We start from the raw sequence: 25,030 nt of genomic DNA, 5'->3' as shown, positions 1-25,030 counted from the left end.
GTGGAATTTACTTTAAACATATGAGACCAACTTAAAAAAAAACTCGTTGAAAATGAATATTGAATGTTTATTTATTTGGCAACTTAATAGGTTCAGACAACCTTTATCGTAGTATAGTATAGTTAGTTGCCTTTACTGACATGAACCAGCCGGCTTTTTCAATGTTAGTTGTATTTATTTATTTTTATTAAAAAATACAAGCAACATTTCCTGTATTGACTTATTTCTTATACAATATGTAGATGCGGCCATAATGTAAGATGAATGAGATTGATACGAAATGTACATCAATAAGTGACGTTCAACAAGTACACCAACGTCCTCGTCACAGACAGTTAATTAAAAGCAGAATTGTTAGAGAATGGATCGCATTGCACACAAAGCGGCTAACTGGACGGCAAATGAAGACATGAATCATCAAATTCAGGTTTGTTGCCGAGTTTTCTGTCCTGTCATTTCACTTGTGCAAACGGAATTGAGTTGGACGAGATTGAACTGTATCTGCTGGAGGCTTAAGTCTTTTTTTTATTTTTCGTTTTTTTTTATGTGTACTTTGTTAATACCCACAAAGAGTTAAGTCAATATGTCTACATTAGTACAGGAACTAGGTAAATATATTTGGTAAAGTCATATTTAAGAGAGCAATTTAATACCTATTTCAACTCAAGTTCAGTAGTGTTTGTACTTTGTAATGCCCCCAACACCACAGCTTAAGTAAAATCTTAAATCAGTACTTTTTGTTTAGCATAGTTATATTGTACTCCGTTTCTTCCCACCATTGGTAGTTTTTCATGTCCCGAAGTATCGGAACAAAGTTGTTGTACTTTGTTACTTCTCACCACTGCTGAAGAAGAGTTCAATCAGTACTTCTACTTAGGTAAAGTAATAAAGTAGTTGTAATGTGTTACTTCCCACCATTGCTTAAAAGTCAGTACTTTTACTTTACAGTAGCAAATTAAGTTCAATTAATTTAAAAAAAGTTGAACTTAATTTATTGCCACTACGACTGAAGTAAACGAGTTTAATCGGTACTTATACTAAGTGCAGGAGCAAACTATTTGTATTTTACCACAATTAGTTTAACTAATACTTTAGTTCAGGAACTAAGTAATTACCTGGTCATTTACTATTTAAGTCGAGGAATTGAATCAATATTTCTACTCAAGTCCGGTATTTGTACTTTGTAACGCCCCACCATTACTTAAGTAAAATCTTGAATCAGTACTTTCTAAAGCAGTGTACTTTGTTTTTTTTCCACCATTGGGAGTTGATTCAGTACTTAGTAGCAAAAAAAAAAAAGTTTGTTACTTCTCACCAAAATAAAGGAGTTCAATCAGTACTTCTTCATAGGTATTTGTACTTCACAACATTTTTATCAAGGAGTTGAATCAGTATTTCTCCTTGTAAGTTATCTATCATTCAGTACTGCCATCCCGCGCGCCAAAAAAAAAGAAAAAAGTGCGGAAACGTGACTGATCTGGCAACACCGCAACGCGCATGATGTGAAAGTGTGCGTGTGCACGCGCGCTTGACTAGCCCTTTTATTTTCCGGGTTGCTCTCCTCGCAGGCGGCAGTTGCTCGGCTGCGGCTGCCAGCTGACACTCTCTGAGGAGGGGACCTCAAAGCTGACTCGCCCGCGCTCACTCTCGCTCGGTCTTCGTGTCTGTCGCTCGATCGTGTCAGCGAGAGGCGGCTAGCCGGCGCAGCAGCATCACCACCACCACCGTCATCATGGCGGACCAAGGCGAAGCCCCGGTTCCCGTCCAGCAGCAGCCGGCGACGGCTAGCTGGCCAATTACCAGGGAGTCGTACGAGCTACAGGAAGTCATTGGTTAGTACAACGAGGGGGGGCTTTGTACTACCACGCACACATTTATACCATTATCCGCTTTTTACCAGCTGCTCGTAACGCGAACTGGAAGGCCCACCGGCTTTTTTTCTCTCCCTTCCACGTGAAGTCGCCACTGCGGATGTGAACTCATAACAAGCTACCGGTTTGCATCACACGTGCAACTGGCGAAGCGGATTCAACTGAAAATCCGTGACACGTTGACTTCACAGCTTTCCTGTAGTTGACACACACACACACGCAGATGCTGAGTCGTGGCATTACGCCCACTTTGTCAGATGACTAATTTCTACATGGCGTTACACGACATCATTGTGAGATGTGATGGCACGAAGTGGACAATGTGATTGCCTTATGACATGAACATGACAGTGATGCAAGCGGGGGAGATTTAAACCAGAGCTAACGTTTAATAAGAATGATTATTAACGGTCTTTTATTGCAATGCATTTATCTTTGAAATGCATCTTAAGCATAGCATTGTCATGCTTGTTAGTCTTAGTTGAGAGGAGTCAGATGAGCTCAGGACGACCCTGGACCCGCTGCTGAGACAATGTCTCCCGGCTGGCCTGGCAATTCCTGAGGATTCCTCTGGAAGAGCTAAAAGACGTGTTTTAAGTTAGTACATATGGTACTATACTTTGCAATTTATTAGCAAACTTATTCCAGCTTCAATTCACAAACTAGATGATTAAAATCTACACATAAAGAAGAAACAAAAATAGCAAGTATATTACTTTTTAATTGCTCTCCAATGCGATAATATTCACCACAGACCACAACCTTATGTCCAGCTGGACAATCCGATGACACAAAATACGGGAACGCTTTTTAATAAAAATGCATCCACAAAAGGGAAAACACAAACAACATTCTTAGTTTGAAATCAAAGTGTTTATTGTTAAGAGCAACACGTCGTCGCACAGAGTTCTGTTTATAATTCATTTGTCACGTTAACAAATAAATCCACAAACTGGTCCAAACATTCGAAACAGCTGACCCTCCGAGTAAGTGTACTTATTTCACAATTTTGCCTGAAGTTGCGTGATATTTATAAGGCAGCCCTCGTCATTCACTTCCAGAATATGCACGCGATCTAGTTATTTAAAGGGGAAGTCAACCCCCCCCCCCAAAAAAAAAATATGTTCCAATAATATGTTATATGAGCCTTCACTAGTCTAAATATGTTATTCTGATTAAAATTGCTTTTGTGGAATACGAGTATACCACCAAAATCCAACAAATGTGATCCATTTTAGGGGGCGGCCATTTTCTCACATCCCTTTTAGATCCAAGTGTATAATATGTTCATTCAATGTAATCAATCCCATCATTGTGTTATATAATACTATAACAAAAGGTACAAGACATCAAATAAATAGTCAAAGCTCAAACGGAAGTTGCCTGAATACTCTTGGCAGAGGCCTTCTCCCTCCAGCTGACACGTCTTATCGTTATAGATAAGAAACAGCACCACAGCTGTCCACTGCGTTCTGGAACTGGCGGGCGACAGCGTCCCCTCGCACCCCCCCACCCCACACACACACACACACACATGCACGCTCCCCGCACACCTCTGTTCTCATGAGCAACTGGTAACCACTTCGATCACACGTGTCCAATACTTCTGCTTATCAATCACTCGCAGTTGACAAGCGATGCGTCACAGTCACCGTGTCCCCTCGGCGCGGAGAGCTTCACCACTTTGTGGCCTGGTTTCTAATAAACTTCCTCATTGCTTTAAAAAAAAAAAAAAGAAGTCAATGTCACCTTTTTTCTTCTAGATGTGTTTGTAATTCTAATTTTGGTCTTTGGTTGATTCAGGTAGCGGGGCCACAGCGGTGGTGCAAGCAGCGCTGTGTTCTCCCAGACAGGAGCGTGTTGCTATCAAGAGAATCAACCTGGAAAAATGCCACACCAGCATGGACGAATTACTGGTGAGGAGAATAAATACGGGCTACGTCTGTTCTTGTTGTGCCGGTGCTTGCGTCTCGCATCCCAAAAGTCCTTTCGATGTGTGCCGGTGCTTGCGTCTCGCATCCCAAAAGTCCTTCTGATCATCGAAATTTGTACAGTGGCACATCTGATATTTTATGCCTGATTTATTTATTTTTTTAATGATTCGGGTTCTAGCACCTTTTTTCATCTAATCTTTTTCCCGGCTTTTAATACGTCGGTGATAAAAACAAAAAAAAAAACAGCCTGATTTTTTTTCATTTATTTCTGGAATCGTTGCACATTTATTTGAAACATTTCATAATTTGTGTATGAAGGGTTCGTAAGCATATCCTTGATTTTATTAACTTAAAGCAATAATTGTGACTGAAAACTATCATAGGCCCCAAAAATGTGTGGTGAGACTGTTGTTCTACTGGCATGCTTTTATTTTGAAAACCAAATTTTTGGCAGGATTTTATGCTGATGTTACTTCAACTTGCCGGAGTATTGCCGAGCAGTCCAGGAGGTTTATTACATCGCCTTAAATTGTTAATGAAAGCTTTTAAGTGTGAAATATGCCTCGCCGTCCGTTGAGACATTTTTAAACAATACGACAAAGTACCACATTGACGTCTCATAAATCATGTGATAAACACGAGAGCATTCAAGAAAAAAAACCTTCCTTCTTTTCTCATTTAGAGTACTCTTCCGTAAAGGTAAAAAGTACAAAAATCTTACATTTTCATTTATCCACTTAAATATTGCTTTGTTTTTTTTTTTTTACAATTAGTTGTTAATTTGACTTTCTCTGACAGATTAAAACGAAAAACGGAGTTTCCACTCTATGGTTGATTTATAAATTAGTACAAGGTGAAAAACGATTACCGTGTAATAGATGATTTTTTTTCTCTCTCTCTCCCAACAGAAAGAAATTCAAGCAATGAGCCAGTGCAACCATCCCAATGTTGTCACCTATTATACGTCCTTTGTGGTCAAGGATGAACTATGGTTAGTCATGAAGCTTCTCAGTGGAGGTAAGCTTCACCTGCTCGCCGGCACGTAACATTCACGCTGGATGAAGCGTCCACTAAAACAAAAAAAGTTTTGAGTCGTTTTGGAAAAGATCATCTGTGGTTCATGTTTACGTTGCAATTGCTCTTGATTTCTCATTCCAATTTCTACATTTGCACTTCTGGTACAACTTTGAATAGAACGCCCGACGGGCTGAATAAAGATGATGAGGACGACTTGTTTAAAATTGTCGACAACCAAAATGAACTCTTTTCAATGATATTCACGCTCAGTTAGGACTTGGCGCTGTAGAAAATCTATTTCTTTAATTCAAGTCCATTTTACTCAGTCTCTTCACGCTGGGATTTTTCCTTTTTTTTTTTTTATGGGTTTCCTGTTCTGGATAAACTTGGACTAGCAAGAGGACACAGTTCAGAGTATGAATATGCTTTATGTCTCTTAGGCTCTATGCTGGATATTATCAAGCACACAAGCAAAGAAGAGGACAAAAATCTCGACGAGCCGATAATTGCCTCGATCCTGAAAGAAGTCCTTGAAGGCCTCGACTACCTGCACAGAAACGGACAGATCCACCGGTAACGCCCTTTTTTTAAATTATTTTTTAAAAAATATAATCTATTACAAATTTACTATTTATAACTCTTGATATAATTTGGGGAATTTCTATGTATTGCTGGGCTAATGGATGAATTTCTTGTTGGGAATACGGCATATCCTTTGTGAAATATGCTATTCAATGGCTGCCGTTTCAAACGAACCTCCTTTTATTGATCTTTTGTTTGTGTTGCTGTGACGTAAACATCCTGGACATCAAGGTCACCACAAACTAGGTTTGACCTTTCTATCGGCCCCCCCTGGGCAACAATCTAGATGGCGGCAAGCTGTTTGTGGCCCTGTTTCTGCCGATGGAAGAATCAATGCTCTGCCGCGTGTGTTTTTTGCCGTTTGACTGACTGCCTGTGTGTTTTGCTGGCCGCAGGGATGTGAAAGCCGGGAATATTCTACTGGGGGAAGATGGATCTGTTCAGATTGCAGGTGTGTGTGTGTGTGTGTGTTGCACATGAACTGCTGTTATCATCCATCTTGTTATTTTTAATTCTGTTACAGCCGATAGGATGTTTAAATGAAATGCTGGAATTGATTTCTTATCCTGTGGCCGTAAAAATGTTATTTTTAAGCCTCTATGGCTGTGATTGCCAACCTCATTTGCTGCAGAACACTTGAGAACGGAGGTGCAGAGTCACTGCTCTAGTAAATATGAAAGATTGATTTCTGTTTCCTATTCGTTTTTGCAGATTTTGGCGTGAGTGCCTTCCTAGCCACAGGGGGCGATATGACAAGAAACAAGGTTCGAAAGACGTTTGTGGGCACGCCATGTTGGATGGCACCAGAAGTGATGGAACAGGTGAATCCCAATGGCTTTTTTTCCTGATTATTATATTTGATATTTGAAACATCTTCTCGATGGTTTATGCCAAATTACTCTACTGGCAACCAATAAAGAGCAGCAAGCATTCAAAATGCAATTGTAAAAATGAACAATTAACGTGAAAAATTGGTAAATATTAGGAATAGACCGATTATCGGCGGGGCCGATATTTGGCATGTTGCCGATTATCAGCATTTGCCGCCTTTTTTTTAATGTTTTTTTTTTTTTTTTAACTTTCAAGGCCTACAAATTATAAGATGGTTTATTTTGCCTCGCTGCAGCATACCTCTCTCCCCTCCCTCTCCAGCATAATGCATGTTTTTTTTTTTTGTTTTTTTTTTTAAAGTACAACTAAAACTAGGTAATTTGACCAATATTTTGTTCCGTTCTTTGTGCACAGGTACGAGGTTACGATTTCAAAGCAGACATTTGGAGTTTTGGAATAACGGCGATAGAACTTGCAACGGGGTCTGCGCCCTATCACCGCTACCCTCCTATGAAGGTTGGTGTTGCAAATGTGTCACTGGACGACCTGTGCCCCAATTCCAAGTTGTCTGTTGTAAAGTTACATCGCAAGAAACAAATGTGCCAAAAGACATAACCGGCAACAAAAACTTTGAGGAACTTGCTCTTTTAACTTCACACGGCCGTTCCGTTCAAAACGGTTTCCTGCCATAACTTTCCCGCCGTCGTCTTATTTTTTTGCTGTTGTAGAAGAAACCCAATTGTGCTCTTTGTTTAGGTCTTAATGCTGACGCTACAGAACGATCCGCCCACTCTGGAGACCGGTATCGAGGACAAGGAAATGCTAAAGAAATACGGCAAATCGTTTCGGAAGCTAATAACGATGTGCCTTCAGAAGGATCCTGCCAAAAGGTGAGTCTCAAATTTAATTTTCAAGCGGAAGTCTCCAAAGAGGGCTTTTAATTAAAAGGTTTTTTTTTTGGTTTTCTGTTGTGAAGTGTTTTCTTATTACACTGTAACAATTTTTCTCCCCAGGCCTGCGGCTGCAGAGCTCTTGAAGAGTAAATTTTTCCAAAAGGCTAAGGTATTTATTTCTTCTCCCCTCAAACTTTATCATCCGTCCCTATTTTTATGCTCGTAGCTATATTCTTACTGGTTCTAGTTTTTAACGATCAATAATGTACACCGCTATTCTGTGTAATAGGCTACCGAGAAATAGAGGCAATTTAAATATATATATTTTTTTTAAATGCCATGACATTAGATGGCTCAATAACAACGTGTGTAAAGATTTACAGGCAGCATTTTTTTCATATTTTGAAGAAAGTTCACTTGTACTCGTAGACGCAAGAACCCTAATAGAATTTGTGAGATCCTGGCAATTTTTAGGGAAAATATGACCGACCAGCTCATTATTTTCTTTATTGTTGCGTTTTGTGTCATGATTGTGCTGCTCTGAACTGCCTTAAAGTTTAATTAGAATCCCATTAAAATATTCAAAATGTGTTTTGCCTGTTTTCTCTAAAGAACGCTACACCCATTTTACAAATCCTGCCAGGGTGTGTAAACTTACGAGACAACTCTCCGCTACTAATGCCAATTATGCCGGACTATTGTAGTCTTTGCAATTTCCACCAATTTAGACGATTTCAAAAGGTTGCAATTAAAATCCAAAAGACAACTTTTCCTTTTGTCCAGCAGTACTTTTTATAAACGTCATTTTTATGCGTATTTGTCACACAGAATAAGGAATATCTGGTTGAAAAGCTTTTGTGCCGGGCTCCGAAGATCGCCCAAAGAGCAAAGAAGGTATGTTGACACTTGCACTTGTCTGTATAAGAACTGGGATTGACTAAACATGGCAAATTGTATGCGATGGCCGGGATTGAGTGGAGCTCCTCCATCGCAATGTTGCATTTACAGTCAACAGGAGTGATGGCCATGGACTTTTGTAACACCACCTCAAACACTTAATGCCCAAACTGTTTTGTCGATAGAGTGAAAATATGGGCTTGTGTCGCAAAAGAGTCAGACCGTGTACTTGTACTGATGTTTCTTTTTTTTTTTTTTTTTTTTAAAGCACCAGTGTGTCACCGCAAAAAAGTAAGTTGAAATGAAACGGTTGACTACGGAAAAAGAAGCTTGCTTGGTCACTTGATCTTGGCTCTTTGCGGTGAGGAAGTGCCGTTTTCAGACACTGCTTCGCATCATATCGGCTTTATCTAAGAGTCGGCCTTGTCCGACAGCAGCGGCTTATTGCCGGGAGGCAGAGTGTGGAAGTGCAGGGATGGAAAAACACTGACACGTTTCAGAGTAAATGGGGGGGCATCCTGAAGAGCATTGTTGCCGTTGTGGATGACATGAACACAGAAAATCCAATAAAGGGGCAAGGGCGACCGTTGATGCTGCTGCCTTGTAATAATGGTTGCATTTTGTTGTTTGATCATTTGTGGGACGAGTGGTTTGCACATCCGCACTTGTTTCCTCCCATGTTCTCAGAACATTCGTGATAAGTTTATGGAACGCACTAAATTGCCCCCTAGGTGTGCTTGTTTGTCTGAGTGCCCCGTGATTGGCTGGTAACCAGTTCAGGGTGTCCCCCTCCTACGACCCGAAGACGGCTGGGATGGGCTCCAGCATGCCTGCGACCCCCCCGTGAGGGGACGCATATTAGTTTAGTTTATGGATGACGATTTCTCACTCCTCATTCCTGTCACTTTGCGTTTTAGTGTACGAGCACTCGAAGCCAACAACGAGGCGCTCGAAAGTCGGGATGAAGGGACGATGCATTTTCAGAGTGTCGGCCTAGCTAGCTAGCTTGCTACCAACTGCTGTAGTAAAAAAATGCTTGAGTTGATATTGAATGGTAAAAAAAAACGGTTTAGCATGTATCTCCACAAGTGAGTCTTAAAACGTGCTTTCAGCAATTAACTTGAAACGTAAATCTCTGAATTGACTTTTTTGGGGGTCTTTGCCCTTCTACTTGTTGCCTAATCCAAGTTTTCTCATCGCCTGAAATGTTTTGCTGCACATCCAAAACATTTTTACACATTATCCTAAAGCCTTTCTGTGTATTTTAGAGTTCTAACGAGTCAAAGACAAATCTAATGACCTTGTGGTGTTGTGCTGCCACTTGGATTTGATACTCAGCAAATATTTCTCAAAGCTGACAGTGACAGACGATGCTCCTGGAACATGATCATCCCCAGGGTGGTGTGACCTCTGTGATTTGATCAGTCACGAGCAAATCTGTTCATTGTAGTCATTCACACAATCACCTTGAATGTCCTTACCTTTCTCGGAGTGAATGAGATCGTGACGCTGTTTTTCACCCTTGTGGTCTGCCCGCTTCTGTTTTGCTTTTCTGTATTCGTGGTAAACGCACGCATTGCGACTCTCCGGGAAAACAAAAGTGCCATAGGGGTCTGAAAGAGGACGGACTTGGAATGTCGGGACCTCAACGCAATTTTAAAACGAAGGAAAATGTAGTGGAGTCTAAAGTACAGTAACTTAAGAATGTTTGTCAGATCGCGAAAGCGGGAGTGTCCTGCATGACAATTCGTGTGCGTTGTCTTGTAGTGATGAAGTGTGCTGAATCACCAGCAGAGGGCAGCATAACACCAAGCCACAGTGGTTGCAGGGACCAAAAAAAAAAAAAAGACTTCATCGTTTAAAGAGCAGATAAGCATAAGTCAGCGTGACTTCACTTATCGTTCTGGACAAATTCTGTCACAAGTTTCTTCCAATTGTTCAAACCTCAGCTGAGTATTTTTATTGCATCGTGATTTTTTTTTTTTATGATGCGAATGTCAGTCAGGATAGCCACTGAGACTCGATGTGTGTCTGTTTTGCTCAAGGCGCCAGAGCAGAACTGGGGGACTCTGGTTTCGATGTCAGCTTTGGAAACTCTAGCTGGCAGCTCCAGAGGGGTCGTGCCTCTTTAACTTTATCGTTGCCTTGAGCCGGTGCTCGTCGCTTCCCATTTTGTGTGCTGCCTGTAACATTGTGGCGCTCCAATAGCTGACTGTATCTCACACTGCTTTATGAGCCAACTGCTGCTTGCATTTCTCTGGTCTGGATTGGAGAATCATAATCATGATCTGCTTTGTTGTGTTTTATAATATTAGAGGTCAAGTTTCGGTCAGGAGTGGCCTGGGTTGAATATTTGAGGCTCGTTCCTCCATGATAGATCATTTTGCTTTATTTGCTACAAACACTGATGTTTATTTTTTGACCAACAAAGTTGAGAGCTATTAATGTAAACTAGGAATGGTCATTCAGAATTTGTATTTTTAAGATTTTGTTTTGATTGGAGTTGTTAATCGCGTCAGGAACTAACTGAGGGAAATGAACACCAAATTTCAAACAAGAGAAGATTTTATATGACATGTTAATCCATAAAGATAATTTTGTGGAATGCCCTACACGGTATGCTTTTAATGCATTGTGGTTGTAGTTTTTATAGTGGTGTCGAATTCCTCTGCATCATACCAAAGGGTTTCTAATATTTTCATTTGAGCAAATTCTTTTTAATTGTTATTTTCTCAATATTTTCATGTGGCAATCTAATATGAGCATGATTACATCTTGCTGAATCAACATGTAGTACATCAAAACAAAGAAATGACAAATCCACAATCTAAATATCCCATATTGAAAAAAAAAATAAATAAATCTGCTGCCAAGTCCAAAAAGTCGTAGGAAGGTGTTAATATAATATAAACTAAATGCCATAGGAATTAAAATGTTTAATTTGGGGCGCTTTGGAATATTTAATTTTATTTGACAAACTTCAAATTTGGCTTTGAGTGAGTTTCTATGGCACAAAAAAAAAATAAATCTTGAAATCTTTTTGTAGGTGCGGAGAGTCCCCGGCTCCAGTGGCCACCTGCACAAGACGGAGGACGGCGACTGGGAGTGGAGCGACGACGAGCTGGACGAAGGCAGCGAGGAAGGCAAGGCGGCCGTGAACCAGGGCAGGGTGAGGAAGCACAAACAAAATCAGGAATTGTTTTGCGTCATGTTTGTTGTCACTTTTCAACTCGAATAATAAGACAGGAGCATCCAATCCATCAAAAAATTGGAAAGAGGAGCACTCAAGTGCGCGCGGCTCTCCCCCAAGGATTTAACATTTGTCACCTGCAGAATCGATGAGTAAACGGCTTCGATTGAATAAATTAATAAGGTAAAAGTAGTTTCATCCAGCTCCGAGGGAAAGAAATAGATAACATCCTGCAGAAACACAACGAATTACAAGCTGATCTGATGAGATCTGACAGATGTGTTTGAAAATGCTAAAATGCGATTTGGATGCGTGGAAGCAATCTGGCTCATTCAGATCCAGTTGAAAATGACACTTTTTGTTCCCTGCGCACACATTGCACCTTTTGTTCATCTTTGATAAGATTTTTTTAAAATGCTCTCCCTCATGAAAGGAATCTTTTAATGATGTCATTATCTATGAATTTGGGGGGGGGCATTATTGTAAGTAGATCAAGCAGGCACAAAGGAGGCTTTGCACAAACAAACAAATAAAGCAACAAAGAAGACCGTACAAATGAAAACATCGCCTCCTTGTCCGTGGGAATAATTGGACCGAGTGACCACGCAAATATGCTTCACTCCTGGGAATAAAAAATTAGCATACAATAATGACCCAATGGCTATTAGAATGGTGCATACGCCTTTTCCAAATAACCAGAAATGGAACGCAGGAATTAGCTTGAATTATTGTATCTTTTTTTTTTATTTCAAAGGTGGTGGCAATTTTGGTCTCATCTTTCCTGTCATGTGCAAGCATTGGGATTGATGAAAGAATGCAATCTTATCTTGACCGCGAGACGTTGAGTCCAGCTTGTAATAATCGATTTTTTTTTTTGCTTCTTTGTTCCTTGCAGTCACGGCGGATCAAGGACGACTCCAAAGTAGTAAGTTGAATTTTTTTTTTTTTAAAAGACGCACACCACTTCGTATTCTTCGTGACGACATACACGAATAGGTCTGATTTTTCCTTCGTAATCAAATCGAACCAGCACGTCGCTGCTCATTGATTGCTCTCCTTCTCGTTTTGTCCCTGGCAGAATGAGGAGAATGTCAAGAATGTTCCTTTCGATGGGTTGTCCATCCAGCATCCCCAGGTGAAGGATTGCGCGCCATACGGCAGCTGCTCTCGTTTGTTCTGACTCAATGACCTTGGCGCCACACTCATTGTCTGAGCGCATTTGTGTGATTTTTATGTTTTTTTTTTTTGCATACATTAACATGTGCATGTGTGACTATCTGGAGGGATGCACTCAGCTCTAATAAGTCCGAGTCTGTCTGACTCAGTCCGGTCTCGGCGCTATTAGAACCCATTTCCAAAGGCTTTGTCATTTTCAAAATGAGCCACAGCAGGTTGAGGTGGCATTTTGTGCTGCCATCAAGCATTAACTATCCGTTCGCATTGCATTTTCTACCTCCGTTACGCTTATTTGAGATGTGCAGCAAGCCTTATTTCGCTTTTAATGTCTGGTGAATTTTCTTTGGTCGGAACGTTTTTCTGCTGTAAAAAAAAAAAAAAAAGCCATTTTTGATGTCACTTGACAAAAAAAAAAAAAAAAGGATGCATAATCATTATGCTTAGGTAAAGGCTGCACTAACCAATTAAAAATGTTGCTATTAGCTTCACAACAAATATAGGAACTCTTGATCTTTGAAAACAGACTGAGAAGTATCGTAAAACTTTTCAAGAACTGTGGGTTGCCTCAAGAATAAAAGTTATTTTTTTTAAACTACAATAAGAGTAAATAATTACCGTATTTTCGGGACTAAAAGCCGCTATTTTTTTCCTCAATTTTGAACCATGCGGTAAATACAGCGGTGTGGCTTTTCTGTGGATTTTTCTTTCACCACTAGGGGCGCTATATAGTTACAAAAATACACTAAATAAATCTTTATTTTTTTCTTGTCTGTTCTGTTTTTATTCGCAAAGTTGTTGCCGTGTTAAAAGGTGCCGTTTTAACAATCTGTTTATGGACCTTTATGTGCATTCACAGTTCAAAATCGAATGCAAAGAGAGTACATGTGTACCAATTTCTCGTCTCGCTCGTTCTCGTTCAGGTGGAGCCATTTGGGGATTCGCTCTACATCCACAGTGCTGTGAACTTGGTCCTGCGACTCAGGTGAGACATAATCATTTTTTTTTTTTCATGCGCACTCCTGTGTACATTCAGGAATCAAAATCACTTCTCCGGAAGAGCGTGCGTTGTCTCTTTTGTCTTGCGTCGTAACCAAAATGAATGCTGCCGAGGAGTTGACGAACACTATTTGGCATCCTGTCGTGTCGTTCACTGCTCAAACAACGAGGAAGTTCGCAAATGAAATATTTGACAGAGCTGAAAGGATTGGCTGCTGCTGCACTATTTGTACAAAGATGGTGGCACAAAAAAAAAAAATGGAAGATTTAGCGTCCATCTTTCGTGATGCACTTTCATGTTCACCCCAAAAGGTGCTTGATGGGCTTGATTAGATTCTTCAATCCGTATTCACGCAAGCATGACTTGGTGGACATTTCTATCGCACATTCTCCGTATTGACTTTGTGTGAGAGGTTTTTAGTGCACCACCCTCATTGAATCATTTATTTTTATTATTTTTTTTTAACAGATTTTTCCTGAGCCTTTTGTCCGTGCCGTGTAGCTTAAAGGATCCGTGCTTGTCACCGGATGCGCGCACACCAAATGCGAGACATTTTCAAGGGTGTTGGTGCGCGTTATCTTGGCAGGCGAAAGTCCGCCTTGGGTTCCCTGATGGAACGGACGGCTCACAGCAATCTGGTTACCCTGACACTTGAAGGTCTCGGAGTTGCTAACGTAAAACTCGTCAGGATGCGACGAGGCTAACTGGCCATGAGGAAATCACTGATAACGTTTTTTTTTTAATTCCTTTACTCCCATTGACGGCAAAATACGTCAAAGATCCTTTTTAATTTTATTTATTTATTTATTTATTTTTTACTCGGCTGGTTGTGAATGAGATAAATATACTTGTGAATACCGAAGGTTTGCACGAAATCCGGCATTCCCGATGAAAGCTTTCATGACACTAATTGTATTTGCGGGAGCAAAACGGCAGCTCATTTGCTCTCAACGACGAAGGGAGTTGCACTTGGTTAGCATGACTTGTGATAATATCAAGGGACTGACTTGGCTTCTTGTCATTTCGTTTGCCTGTAATTCAGCCCCCCCCCCACTTCTGTGAAGGCGCGAAAGCCCTCGCGAGAATCACATTGTCACGACTTTGAAGACGAATTTAGGACTTAGGGTATTAGTTCTCATTTGCAGCCCAAAGAGAAGAATAAAAGCGTGTATCCAAATTTATTTCCATTGTTTCATCAAGATGTGACGTTTTGCATGTATTTTTTACGATCGGGAGCGCAAAGGCAGGCGCTTGACAAATGTCAGCGTCAGCCGTGAAAGGGACTTTTCAGACATTAATGCATGATACAAATAATTGATTGCGACGCTTTGCCGTGGATATCAAGTAGCGGGAGAAGAAAACAATTGGTTGGTTCTGTTGATCTGTGTGGTAACCTTGAGGATTTACATGAAGAATAATTGAGTATTTTTGTTTCTGTAGTCTCAGGAGGAGCTTTTGGAAATAAATATAAAAAAACATAATCAAATCAATTTATTCTTGATCGCTGAAGGAGAATTTTCTTCAAATGGCCGTCCTTATTTTTAACATTGACTCGACGTACGTCTTGTGATTCAATTTGGGTTTTGTGCGTGTGCGTGCATTTATCACCTGAAAGGACGCAATTGTCATTCCGCGATCATTCGCAAATAATGAAATAGTCCTCGCATCTCGGAACATTTTGCGTTTCTATTTTCTGGCGCACGACACCACTTACACAGTCGTCCTGCTCAGCCTCATTTTTAGCCTTTTATACAAACCCCAAGGTCGTGTGCGCAACATTTTGTCAATACGCCGCTCGCAAGCTTTTGTGCGTGACGTGCGTTTGCGACTTGGGCCTCCCGCGGCGACTTCAATAGTGTGCAAAACAGAATATGATGGCTTGCAACTGTTCCGAGTAAATCAGAATCAATATTTAGCGAATAGCGGGAATAAAATACATCACACCCAGCATGAGATTAATAAATGTTTTAACGTGCGCTGATTGCCACGGACGTGTTTTAACGTTGCGCCGAGCAACCAATCGGAGCCCAGAAAAACGATGACATCATCCTGGCAAGCTGGTCCTGTCAGAATGAAGTTTTTGAATTTAATTGCTTGAGTTTTGTCTCAGATGACCGAAATGTGTGTTGTCTTCTCCTTTAAGGAACTCCAAAAAGGAACTGAACGACATCCGTTTTGAATTCACTCCCGGACGAGGTATGAGTCAAGATGGAGGTTTATGTGAATTGAAAAGGAATGTGCACCATTTCTGTTTTTATTCCCCTCCAAGACACTGCTGATGGAGTTTCCCAGGAGTTGTTCTCGGCGGGTCTTGTCAACGGACACGATGTGGTTACTGGTATTTACTTTTCTTGTTTTTAATTTATTTATTTTTTTGAAATTGCATTTCTTTGCCCTGCTTTTGCGTCTGACTTTTGTGTTGTCTTGCACTTTGCTGTATTGCAGTCGCTGCTAACCTTCAAAAGATTGTCGATGATCCGACTACCTACAACGTATTGACCTTTAAGCTGGTGAGTTTGCCGATGATCGATGGCCGACATCCCCGCTGGGGGTGGGGGGGGTGGTGACGTCTCGCGATTGATTTTGACACAGAATGACCACAGCTAAAATATATTATCTGCTAACGTTATTTTTATTTTTTTTTTTACTTTCACGGCCAAGACCAAGAAAATATTTTTTTGTCATGGTCTACCACACATGCAACTTTTTAACTTGAGTTCCCCCCATTTGCTAATTAGCGATAGCTTTGCAGAGCCCACACACTGTTTGCTAGTTTGTTCCTGAGTTGGCACAGCAGGACACAAGAGTGTTCAAAGACTAATTGCATGCTGTGAATGAAGCCCCCCCCCCCCTTTTTTTTTTTTAAATCATCTCTTTTTAATGGTTCGTTAAAGCTCCTTTCATGATATTTAAGCAATTGGAAATGCAAATAAACGTATGACTGTAAATGTGCGTAAACAACATGTGACCGTTCTCGTCGCCGTGGTCCGCAAAGTCTCATTTCTGCTAATCACCAAAAATGCAAGTGGACCGGCCTGATGTGCACTTGTCGAATAAGGTGAACGCACGCCGTACAAACATTCTGCCTTTATAAAGATAAGAATGTTCAGTCGCAGGGTTTAATTAAACAGGCTTATTTTAGCTGCGGTCTTTTTAATACTTGAATTCACATCTCATCCTTAATGACAAAGGATAATTAATCTTCACACGAGGTTTGGGACCTGGAGCTCTTAACGCTCCCATTCAGCCACTGGAGTTTTGGTGAGGGCTGATGTGGAGTGATAAGACCTGACTCACGCTCAGCACGGACAACTTTGCAAGCTCACCGACTTAATGTAAGATTGAATGATGCATCATTTTCTATACGGCTCGTCCTCATTAGGATTGCTGCTTTGCTTAAAAATTTTTTTTAATATATATTTAAAAGAATTTATAAATAAATAAAAATATATATAAATAAATATATTTGTAAAAAATGTTGCTAAAAAAAAAATTTAAATATACATTTAAAAAATATATATATAAATAAATATATTTATAAAAAATGTTGAGGCTTAAGTTGTATTATATTCAATAACAGTGTTATCCACGTCAAGCTTTTCCCAGACCTATTTTGCAGGCTGGCAGGGTTGTGATATTTGGCTCCAATGATCTTACTGACCCCCTGCCCCCTCCACCTTGCAGGCCTCCTGCTGCGACGACACGGAGCTCCCAGACGAGGTGAAGCTGATCGGCTTTGCGCAGCTCAGCCTTAGCTGATGCTCTCTTCGTGCCTCAGGTGAGCCGGGGGACCCACACGTTCAGGGTAGGCAGGCTGAGGAACAAAAAAAAAAACAGCGCCACTTCCAGCAAACATCCTCCCTCCCTCCCTCCCAGCTCGACCCTTCGCCCAAGCACCAAACACGACCAGGGATCAGGATGAAGCCCAGGAAACCTACTCAGGATGCAAAAGAAGGCGATTTGAGATGTAGCGTTGAATGTTTTATTTATTTATTTCCTCGATATAATTATTATATTCTTTTTTTTTTTTTACCTCATGTTACCTCTCGTGTTCCTCAAAGCTCTTATTTATTGATTTTTTTTTTTTTTCTTCCCCCTGCTTCTGCCAAAAAGAAATTTTCTTTGACTTGCATTCCAAAAAGCTCAACTCACGTGATTCGCCGAGTTTCTCCTGTCAAGCACATTTTCAGAATAACACAATGAATGTCTTGAATAAAAAGACAACGGATTGTATTCCATGAAGGTGTATTAGGGAATTCAGTCGAAAAGGTGGCATATGTCAAATGGAAGTTTGACGAGTGTGTAAATGTATTAAATTGCCTGTAAACAGTTCTCTTCAGATATACTTGAAATATTACTCAATTGTCACAATTCCCTCTGAATACACCGGGCAACAAATTTTTTTTTTTCCATTTTATTTTTTTTAAGAAGAGATGCACATGAACTCTTCTAGATTTTTTTTTTTTTTTTTTGCAATGATTCTGAATTTGTCCTTTTTCCAGCACATCCGATTTTCAAATAAATGCTAAGATATTGAATTAGTGGTTAGGCTCAACAACGGCTAGATTTTTTTGTGTGGGTGTGAAATGTCATCGCTATAATGCCAACAAAAGTAAAATACTGTGCAAAGCAAAGTCAAAAAACAAAAATGAAAACCATCTCAAAAACCTGATGTGCCCGGAAAAAAAAGACATTTTTTTAAAATCAACTTCAAAAATCCATTTCGGGGACCTAGCCAGTGATTATTTTAATTTCGTTCTCAAAAGAAAATTAGTTTTCCAGTGATTGGATGAAATTATGACTTTTTTTTTTTTTTTTTTTTGGTCCGTAACATTCAATTTTTAAAATCTCTATCATTTTTTTTTTTTTTTTACAAAATGATATTTCCAGTCTTTATCTTGATAATTCCTTTTCAGTGTTGCCCTAATAATCCTTCCTAGTCGTCTTAACACGGACAACGAGGGTTGAGTGTCTCGGTGAGGAAAAAAGAAAAACACCAAACCGACCCGGACGCGACTGTGTTTGATTTGCTTCTCCGGTTACGACAGTGTTATAAACGTTCAAGGTGCCTTGTTGATTTTCATGTGCCTACGACAGTATCGTCAAAGGGAGACCACACATACTAAAGAGCAGAGTCTGCACATTTACATTTCACACGCGTTAGTCCGGCGAGCCAAGCATCTTCATGTTAATGCACTTTTTGGGTTGAGATGTTTTCTGTACCCGACAAGCAGATGCCTTCGCTTCGCCCTTGGAGACAAGTTCAGTTGGGATTTTTTTTTATTTTTTTTTTTCCCCCCACACATAACTGCAGCTGTGGTGATGTGATGTGATCGGGTCAGGTTTAAATACTTTCACTTTTCATTTCATAGCTCTTACCTGCTGCACAATAAGACTTAATACTCCCAAATAAAAAAAAGTTGCTAAAATGCACAAGGCGATTAATATGGAAATGACAATGAACGCATCTTGTGTGCTTAAATGTGTGCAGTAGCTCTAAATTATTTTTAAGTGTTGATGTGTTAAAAAAATAAAAAAATCTTGCCTCATAACCAAATTTTGATTTGTTTTTATGTACAGTATATTTCATGACCTGTAACCTGTTGGTTTGTGACAACCAATAAATTGCTATTTAAACATCTTTTGATGAATTATTTTCTTAACGTTATTCTTTTTCATTATTTTTTTTTAGATAAATTTCCCAAGTCGATAGCAAACAAACTTGATATTTACAATACAAAAAAAAAAACATCAGGTCCACTTGCACAACCTTATGAGATCTAATCGAAGTGCCACTATGCCAATCAAAATTGAGCCTTTTTATCTTTGGAAGTGGGCATAATTTGGCAAGTTATCGGTGTATTTAAAATAAAAAAAATAAAAATATATATCCAATAAATGTGCAAAAGAAGAACTTGAAACAAGCAAGTCAAAAGCAGCAATATAACTTTATTCAAGTATTATTATTTTTTTAGATATAAAAAAACATGAAATATCTCACAACCCTTTGCGGGGGTAGATAATGTCACATTAGCTTCACATACTGCAAAATAAAATGATGACATTTGGCCTTGAACGCCGCAGACACACACCAAATCCGTCATTCGCTTCTGCGATCAACCCCAACCGATAACGTGAGGCGCTTATTTGCAAGATCCTGCGACGCTCTCAGCAACTGTCGCACAAATCAATTTGCCACCAGACTGCGTACTGAAGCAAGAGCAGCTGCTTTATGGAGGCACAGAACGATGAGAAGGGCGTTTGGAGACTAAAATACACATTGAAATATTACGTTTGGAGATGGTGACATCATCACCAAGTCGTCAAGTCACTCGTGCTTTGATTATCATCCACGCTCGTACGTGGAAAACATTGAATTACCGTCTGTTTGCGCTTGTCTTTTTAGGGACGGATTATTTTAGAGCGAATACATTTTTTGTTATGAGTCGGCGAAGGGAAGAAGAGCGGTGGCCTGGTTATTGATTTGTTTCGGGTCAATATTATGTGAATACAAATATTGGGTAAGCTACCGCAAGTCAAAATGTAATAAAATATTCATTTTTTTTCTCGCCGCTTCCCACCTTGCTGCTAAAACAGCTTCCCCCTCTCCTGGGAAAACTTTCTCTAAGATTGTGGAGGCTGTCTGACCGAATTGTAAGCGAGGGCCTTGCTTGTCTTACCTTCTCCGAGTTCTTCCCACAGGTGTTTGTTTCATGGATTTGTGTCTCACCAAACTTTCCCCACCGCGTTGGAAGAATACACGAGTAACAAAGAAGCATTCGGCTTCAGAGGCAAGTCCGCTTTTTTTCTACTCGTAATGTGTTTTGTATCGATTTGTAAACGATCATTTTGAACGAGTTAATGCGCGGGATTGACCAAATCAATGTGACATTTTAATCATCGCAAGCACTCCAGGAAGCCGACCGAGAGTGCCGACTCAGCGGCCGCGGCGCTTCAGTGTCTCGCTCGAGGACGTTTAGCGGAGGGCGGGAGGTTGTCACTCTGGGGCGGGGTTTGAACCAAGGTCACCTGAAAACGGCATCAGCATGCCACTAAATGGACGGCTGTTTTTCTAAATGTATCAATAGGTTCTGTTCACGACATCTTTCTTTTTCTGCTGATGTTCAGGTGCATTCAAAATGGATAATCGGTGTGACAGGTGGAAGCAACCGGGAAGTCAAGTGGTGTTCAAGGAAATTCCTACGCATGCTGTCGGGCAGGTAGAGTGGTCCAACACAAAGCCCGTCCTGGCCTCCATCAATATGTTAACCACGGTTGAAAGTTAATAGCGTTCCCCCGTATTCACATTTTTTTTGGGGGGGGGCATCTTTAAGCCATTATTTGCTGAAAATGTCTTGTTTTTGTGCTCGAGCCAAAGCTCTGTCCAATATGAAAGTATTGCTTTGGCAGCAGTGCGTTGCATCTTGGCACCAAGGAACTATGTTGAAGTGAAGAATGGAGCCGTCCAATAGGAAAGTAGGGAATTGTCGCCATCTTGTGGCATCTCTCAGCAATTGTAATGCATCAATTTCTCAAGTTTTTTTTTTTTTTTAAATTTGCAGCAGGCTCTGTCCTGTTCCCTTGTGAATGGTTGGAGGACACTAACAATCCATCCATGAATTAAAAAAAAAAATAAAAAATTTTAGTTTGCATGTGTCCGAATTAGAGTGGAGGGTAAGCTAAAGCTTGCTGCAGTTCATTGAAGGCCAGAGGCAAGGTGAATGGATCGGTCGCCCGTCAATCACCGGGACGCATAAGGTAACGTTTTATATTCCCAAAGTGCTTTGTGGTGCACATTCTGCTGCTGACTGACACTTTAGCCAAACTGGCACAGATCAGGCTGATCATTTTGGAATCTTCATTATGGTTAGTTTTTAGTTCCATTGGACTTTTTTTTCCCAATTCAATTAGTTTTCATTTATTTATTTTTTTTGTAATTTTGGGGAAAATATGTTCTTTAAGTTTAGCTTTTGTTCTTCTTGGTATTAGATTTTTTTTAAATTTTTTTAATATATGGAGCATCTGTACATTCATATAATCCTGAAATAAATGCATTTAAAACCGTGGAAGTTCACGCCGCAAACCAATACACTTTGGTATGATTATAGTTTGTTTTATAAATGTAAAATGTAGTTTCACTTTCTATTTATTGAAAAAAACTAAACTTTATTTTGATTTCATTTTGTTACAGTTGCTCTCTGCAGGATTTTGCGTTCCTAATTGCTACTGCCACCTGTGGCCCAAAAATGAAATTGCACCCTCCTTTCTTCGCGCGCACGTGTCATGGTGGGCCGGTATTGATTTCGAATGGTCATGGTAACTTTGCCAAAATACCCGTCCAAAGTCCACAATTCCCGTTTTGAATGCACCTGGTTTGATATTGCAAAGCCACATCAACGACGGAACCTTTTTGGTGAAAAAAGGTTCGATGTTTTTAGCCAGGGAGAAAAGTCAAGTTGCCTTCAATTCCACGGTCACGGATATGTTTATTAAGTTACACTTGGCTTAGTTGATGAAAGGCGAGACTTGAGAAATGAGATCTTCAGATCAGTATCAGGCCTCGTCAAAATGATAAAAATAAGACGTATATCAGATAATTGTCGATGTGACTGTAGCGGAAACGATCAGATCCAATCGGCAATTCAAGCGTGACATCCGTATGCTGTATCCAAGAAAAAAAATCGCAATCTGGACCTTGTACCTTCCATGTAAATCCAAACCCCGAATGTACGCTCATAGTAAAGACAACAGACTGATTCGCCGATCGTCCCGACCTCAAACTCGCATTTCTTGACGGCCTTAATCATGGCCGAGGCGAAGATCGGCAAAAACCAAAAGTTCTGTCGATGCTCAAAAGGGCAAACGCTTGAAAAATGGTGAGCCTACGTTTGAGAATAGCATTTATTGACTCGATGCGTTTGACGAATGTTCTGCTGGAACTCGACCTCGTGAAAACATCGAGAGGCAAATGCCAACACGATGAATCATCTCCCGCATTGATTGGATCCCTTTTCCACCTAGCGGCAAGCGCGTTCGTTTTGGTTGTCACACGCATTTTGGAAACCCTTCCTTTAAAGCAACAGCGCCATCTACAGGACTCAAAAATACAACAAGTGGTTCACGAAGCAAATTTGAAGCTTCATTTTCCCCTTCACTAGTGGACGCAACTATTGCCAGGCCATCTTTGACAAACGCCATCTAGCCCTGACCCGAAGATGACTTTTAAGATATCTTCAAGAGTAATTATAACAAATCGCAATCAGATTGGAGATAATGTCTCTCAAACGGGGAATTACAGAGACCGAAACTTCGCCATATCACGCACGACCACATTGCGTAGATTACCGATCCCGACCGTTCTGCGGCAAAGTGCCGCTTGGTGGAAATGTGGCTCCCACAAAGTTGGCATGATGATCAATTAATCGATTATTTGATTATTAAGAATTTTGGGTAACATCGTGATGACAAGATTCTCCTGAATATTGGCGAGTCGCTTCACTTTAGTGCCATCTTGTGGCAGTTTAATGCCAAGACGAGTTAAATCGAGTCAAGGCGCTCGTGCTTTGCCGACATCTTGCGGCATAACGGATTCCCGTTCCCATCCCGAGCGCCGATTAACACACAAATACATTTCCGATTTGCAGCAGCCTCCAGAGTTTTTTTTTTTTTTTTGTCGTTCCATCATTCAGTATGTCGCTGATGACATTTGGAAAAAGACGCAAAAGGCAAACCAGCGAGGACGGCCATCCTCCTTTTAACATCTCAGGTGCTTCTTGCTGGACATGTCATTCCAAACGCGATGCATCTCCTCGGGGGAGATCTGGTGGACTGTGATGACCCGTCGGTACCTGCACAGGCTGTACGCCATCTTCCAGTGATTGAAGCCCGTGTTCTGAAAAGGGTGTATGCCCAGCTTTCGCAAACACAAACCCACGTACACGTCCTCCAAGTGCAACAGTCGGGTGTGTTGCGAAGTCTTGAAGACAAGCTCGGCCACATCCGACGAGAAAACGTAGCCCGTCCCCGAGCAGAACGGCGGGTACTTGCTCTCGGGGTACAAGTCTCTGGACATGTACCACTTACTGCGCATGTCCCTGATGGGACCGCCGTGGATCACGTAGCCTGTGAAGTACCGCTTTCTCGGCTTGGTGGCGGGTTTGAGGAGCTTGTAGAGCAAGTTGTCCATGTTGACATAAACGTCGCTGTCGGTTTTCATGACGTACTGCGCTTTGGGGCAGAACGTGGCCACCCAGCGCATTCCCATCATGGTCTTGAGGGTGAGGTTGTGGTAGGAGTCGATGAAGTCCTCCACCACGATGTCGTGGAAGATCTGGCTCTCTTGCTCCACCATCTGGTTGAGGACGCCGTCGGTGTTGCGGCCCAGGAGGAAGATGGTGAGGATGCGGAGGTCGCTGAAGGTGCTCTCGTCGCCCCAGGTCTCGCGGATGGCCTGGCGCGCGTCGAACTCCTTGTGCGTGGTGCTGATGAGGATGACCAGGAAGGGGGCGCTGCCTTGGCACTTGTTGGGCTCGTTGATGACAAACCGGTAGGCGTGCGCGTTGAGCGGGCGCGCTCGGATGTTGCTGAAGCTGGCGTTCTTGGCGGCTTTCGCGCTCTTGCGCAAAGGCAGCGACATGTGACCCACGTAGGTGGACGTGGGTCGAGATAAACTCAAGTACCACAGAGCGCTGGCCCAGCACACCACTGTCAGGATGTAAAGACAGGACACCTTTGAAGGCATTATGCCGCATTTAAGTGTGTTGCGAGGAGCTGGATTTTAGACGGCCATCTGTCCATGTGCGCTGTCCCACCCGGCAAGGCCGCATTGAGCCGCTGCGGTGTGCCGTTTGACATGAATTGTCACTAATCGATTGTTTCACCGAGGCGTGACGCTGTTTGCATTTTGATGCAACGCAGCTGAAAATCGACGGCCGTCCGATTCATCTGCAGCGTTCCCGTTTATACCTGAAGGAGAATGAAAAACATACTATTAACATGTGACATGTTCGACATACGCTGAACAGAAGTAAAAAGAAACCTCCACACATTTTGTCTGCGGTCATCATTTATTGAGGGTCCCGCCTTAAATTGTCACGCCAACCAAACTTGAGTGCCAATACTCCGATCACCGTGTCCTTTTCCCACCCAGAAATGATTCCATGTGAGTTTTGCGCAATTAAATGGAACGGGAGGAGTCGGTTGTGTTCACGCCCACAACGGCGCAGTTTTTAAGTATATGCAGATTTATGCAGCCCCTCTGCGCCGAATTTACCCCGGTCGCCAAACTACAGCCGGTTGGTGACTCCTGGTGTAAGAAATTAGTCACCTCGTGTCTGCATTTCTTCCACTGTCATTTATCATTTATGAAAGGCAAATCACGTCCAGATGATCATCCGCAATTCAAATGAAAAATACGTCCGAGTTGATGGCTATCGAATAGAATGACGAGATTTGAATCGCATGTCGAACAACTCAAAACGGCTACAACACACGCGCACGCACACACACACAAGCGTCTGGATCACGATCGTAGTTAAACGGATCTGCACTCCAGTGAGAAATTAGCCCGGCGTGCTTTTACCAAAGTTGTCTTGCTGTTTTATCCCATCGCCAATATTGAGCGCGCGTCGTCTTTCATCTTA

General features: G+C 41.3%; 2 protein-coding genes across 3 annotated transcripts in view; one reads left to right on the top strand and one right to left on the bottom strand.

Annotated features, from left to right (window-relative positions):
* The first annotated feature begins 1,493 nt into the window (after positions 1 to 1,493).
* stk39 (serine threonine kinase 39) lies at positions 1,494 to 18,910 on the top strand. 2 transcript variants are annotated; one of them, XM_088315600.1, is made up of 19 exons: positions 1,494 to 1,832; positions 3,675 to 3,787; positions 4,714 to 4,822; positions 5,263 to 5,395; positions 5,800 to 5,855; positions 6,116 to 6,225; positions 6,650 to 6,751; positions 6,992 to 7,125; positions 7,249 to 7,297; positions 7,957 to 8,022; positions 11,072 to 11,194; positions 12,111 to 12,140; positions 12,294 to 12,350; positions 13,312 to 13,373; positions 15,532 to 15,584; positions 15,658 to 15,726; positions 15,834 to 15,898; positions 17,073 to 17,166; positions 17,265 to 18,910. In XM_088315600.1, the coding sequence occupies exons 1-18, from the start codon at positions 1,733 to 1,735 to the stop codon at positions 17,145 to 17,147; spliced, it is 1,506 nt and encodes a 501-aa protein (XP_088171726.1). In that variant the 5' UTR covers positions 1,494 to 1,732; the 3' UTR covers positions 17,148 to 17,166; positions 17,265 to 18,910. The 2 variants fall into 2 exon arrangements, with proteins under 2 accessions (XP_088171726.1, XP_088171729.1); XM_088315603.1 differs by lacking the exons at positions 17,073 to 17,166; positions 17,265 to 18,910 and adding an exon at positions 16,601 to 16,913.
* A 407-nt stretch (positions 18,911 to 19,317) lies between these two features.
* b3galt1b (beta-1,3-galactosyltransferase 1b) overlaps positions 19,318 to 25,030 on the bottom strand; it is a 31,540-nt gene continuing 25,827 nt past the window's right edge. The window contains exon 2 of the mRNA XM_088315799.1: positions 19,318 to 24,353. Within this exon, the coding sequence (XP_088171925.1) occupies positions 23,143 to 24,129 (987 nt within the window). The 5' untranslated portion in view covers positions 24,130 to 24,353 and the 3' untranslated portion in view covers positions 19,318 to 23,142. The remainder of the gene's footprint in view (positions 24,354 to 25,030) is intronic.

Source organism: Idiotropiscis lumnitzeri, chromosome 14 (genome assembly GCF_059441095.1).
Source record: "Idiotropiscis lumnitzeri isolate Australia: NSW breed Sydney's pygmy pipehorse chromosome 14, RoL_Ilum_1.0, whole genome shotgun sequence".
Taxonomy (NCBI): Eukaryota; Metazoa; Chordata; class Actinopteri; order Syngnathiformes; family Syngnathidae; genus Idiotropiscis; species Idiotropiscis lumnitzeri.
This window is presented reverse-complemented; position numbering and strand designations above follow the sequence as displayed.

What these genes read in the sequence shown, in the direction of transcription:
- stk39 (XM_088315600.1), top strand. Translation starts at nt 1,733, where the DNA reads ATGGCGGACCAAGGCGAAGCCCCGGTTCCCGTCCAGCAGCAGCCGGCG. An exon ending in CCAGCATGGACGAATTACTG is followed by an intron (nt 3,788 to 4,713) that starts GTGAGGAGAATA and finishes CTCTCCCAACAG; the next exon opens with AAAGAAATTCAAGCAATGAG. An exon ending in CGGACACGATGTGGTTACTG is followed by an intron (nt 15,727 to 15,833) that starts GTATTTACTTTT and finishes GCTGTATTGCAG; the next exon opens with TCGCTGCTAACCTTCAAAAG.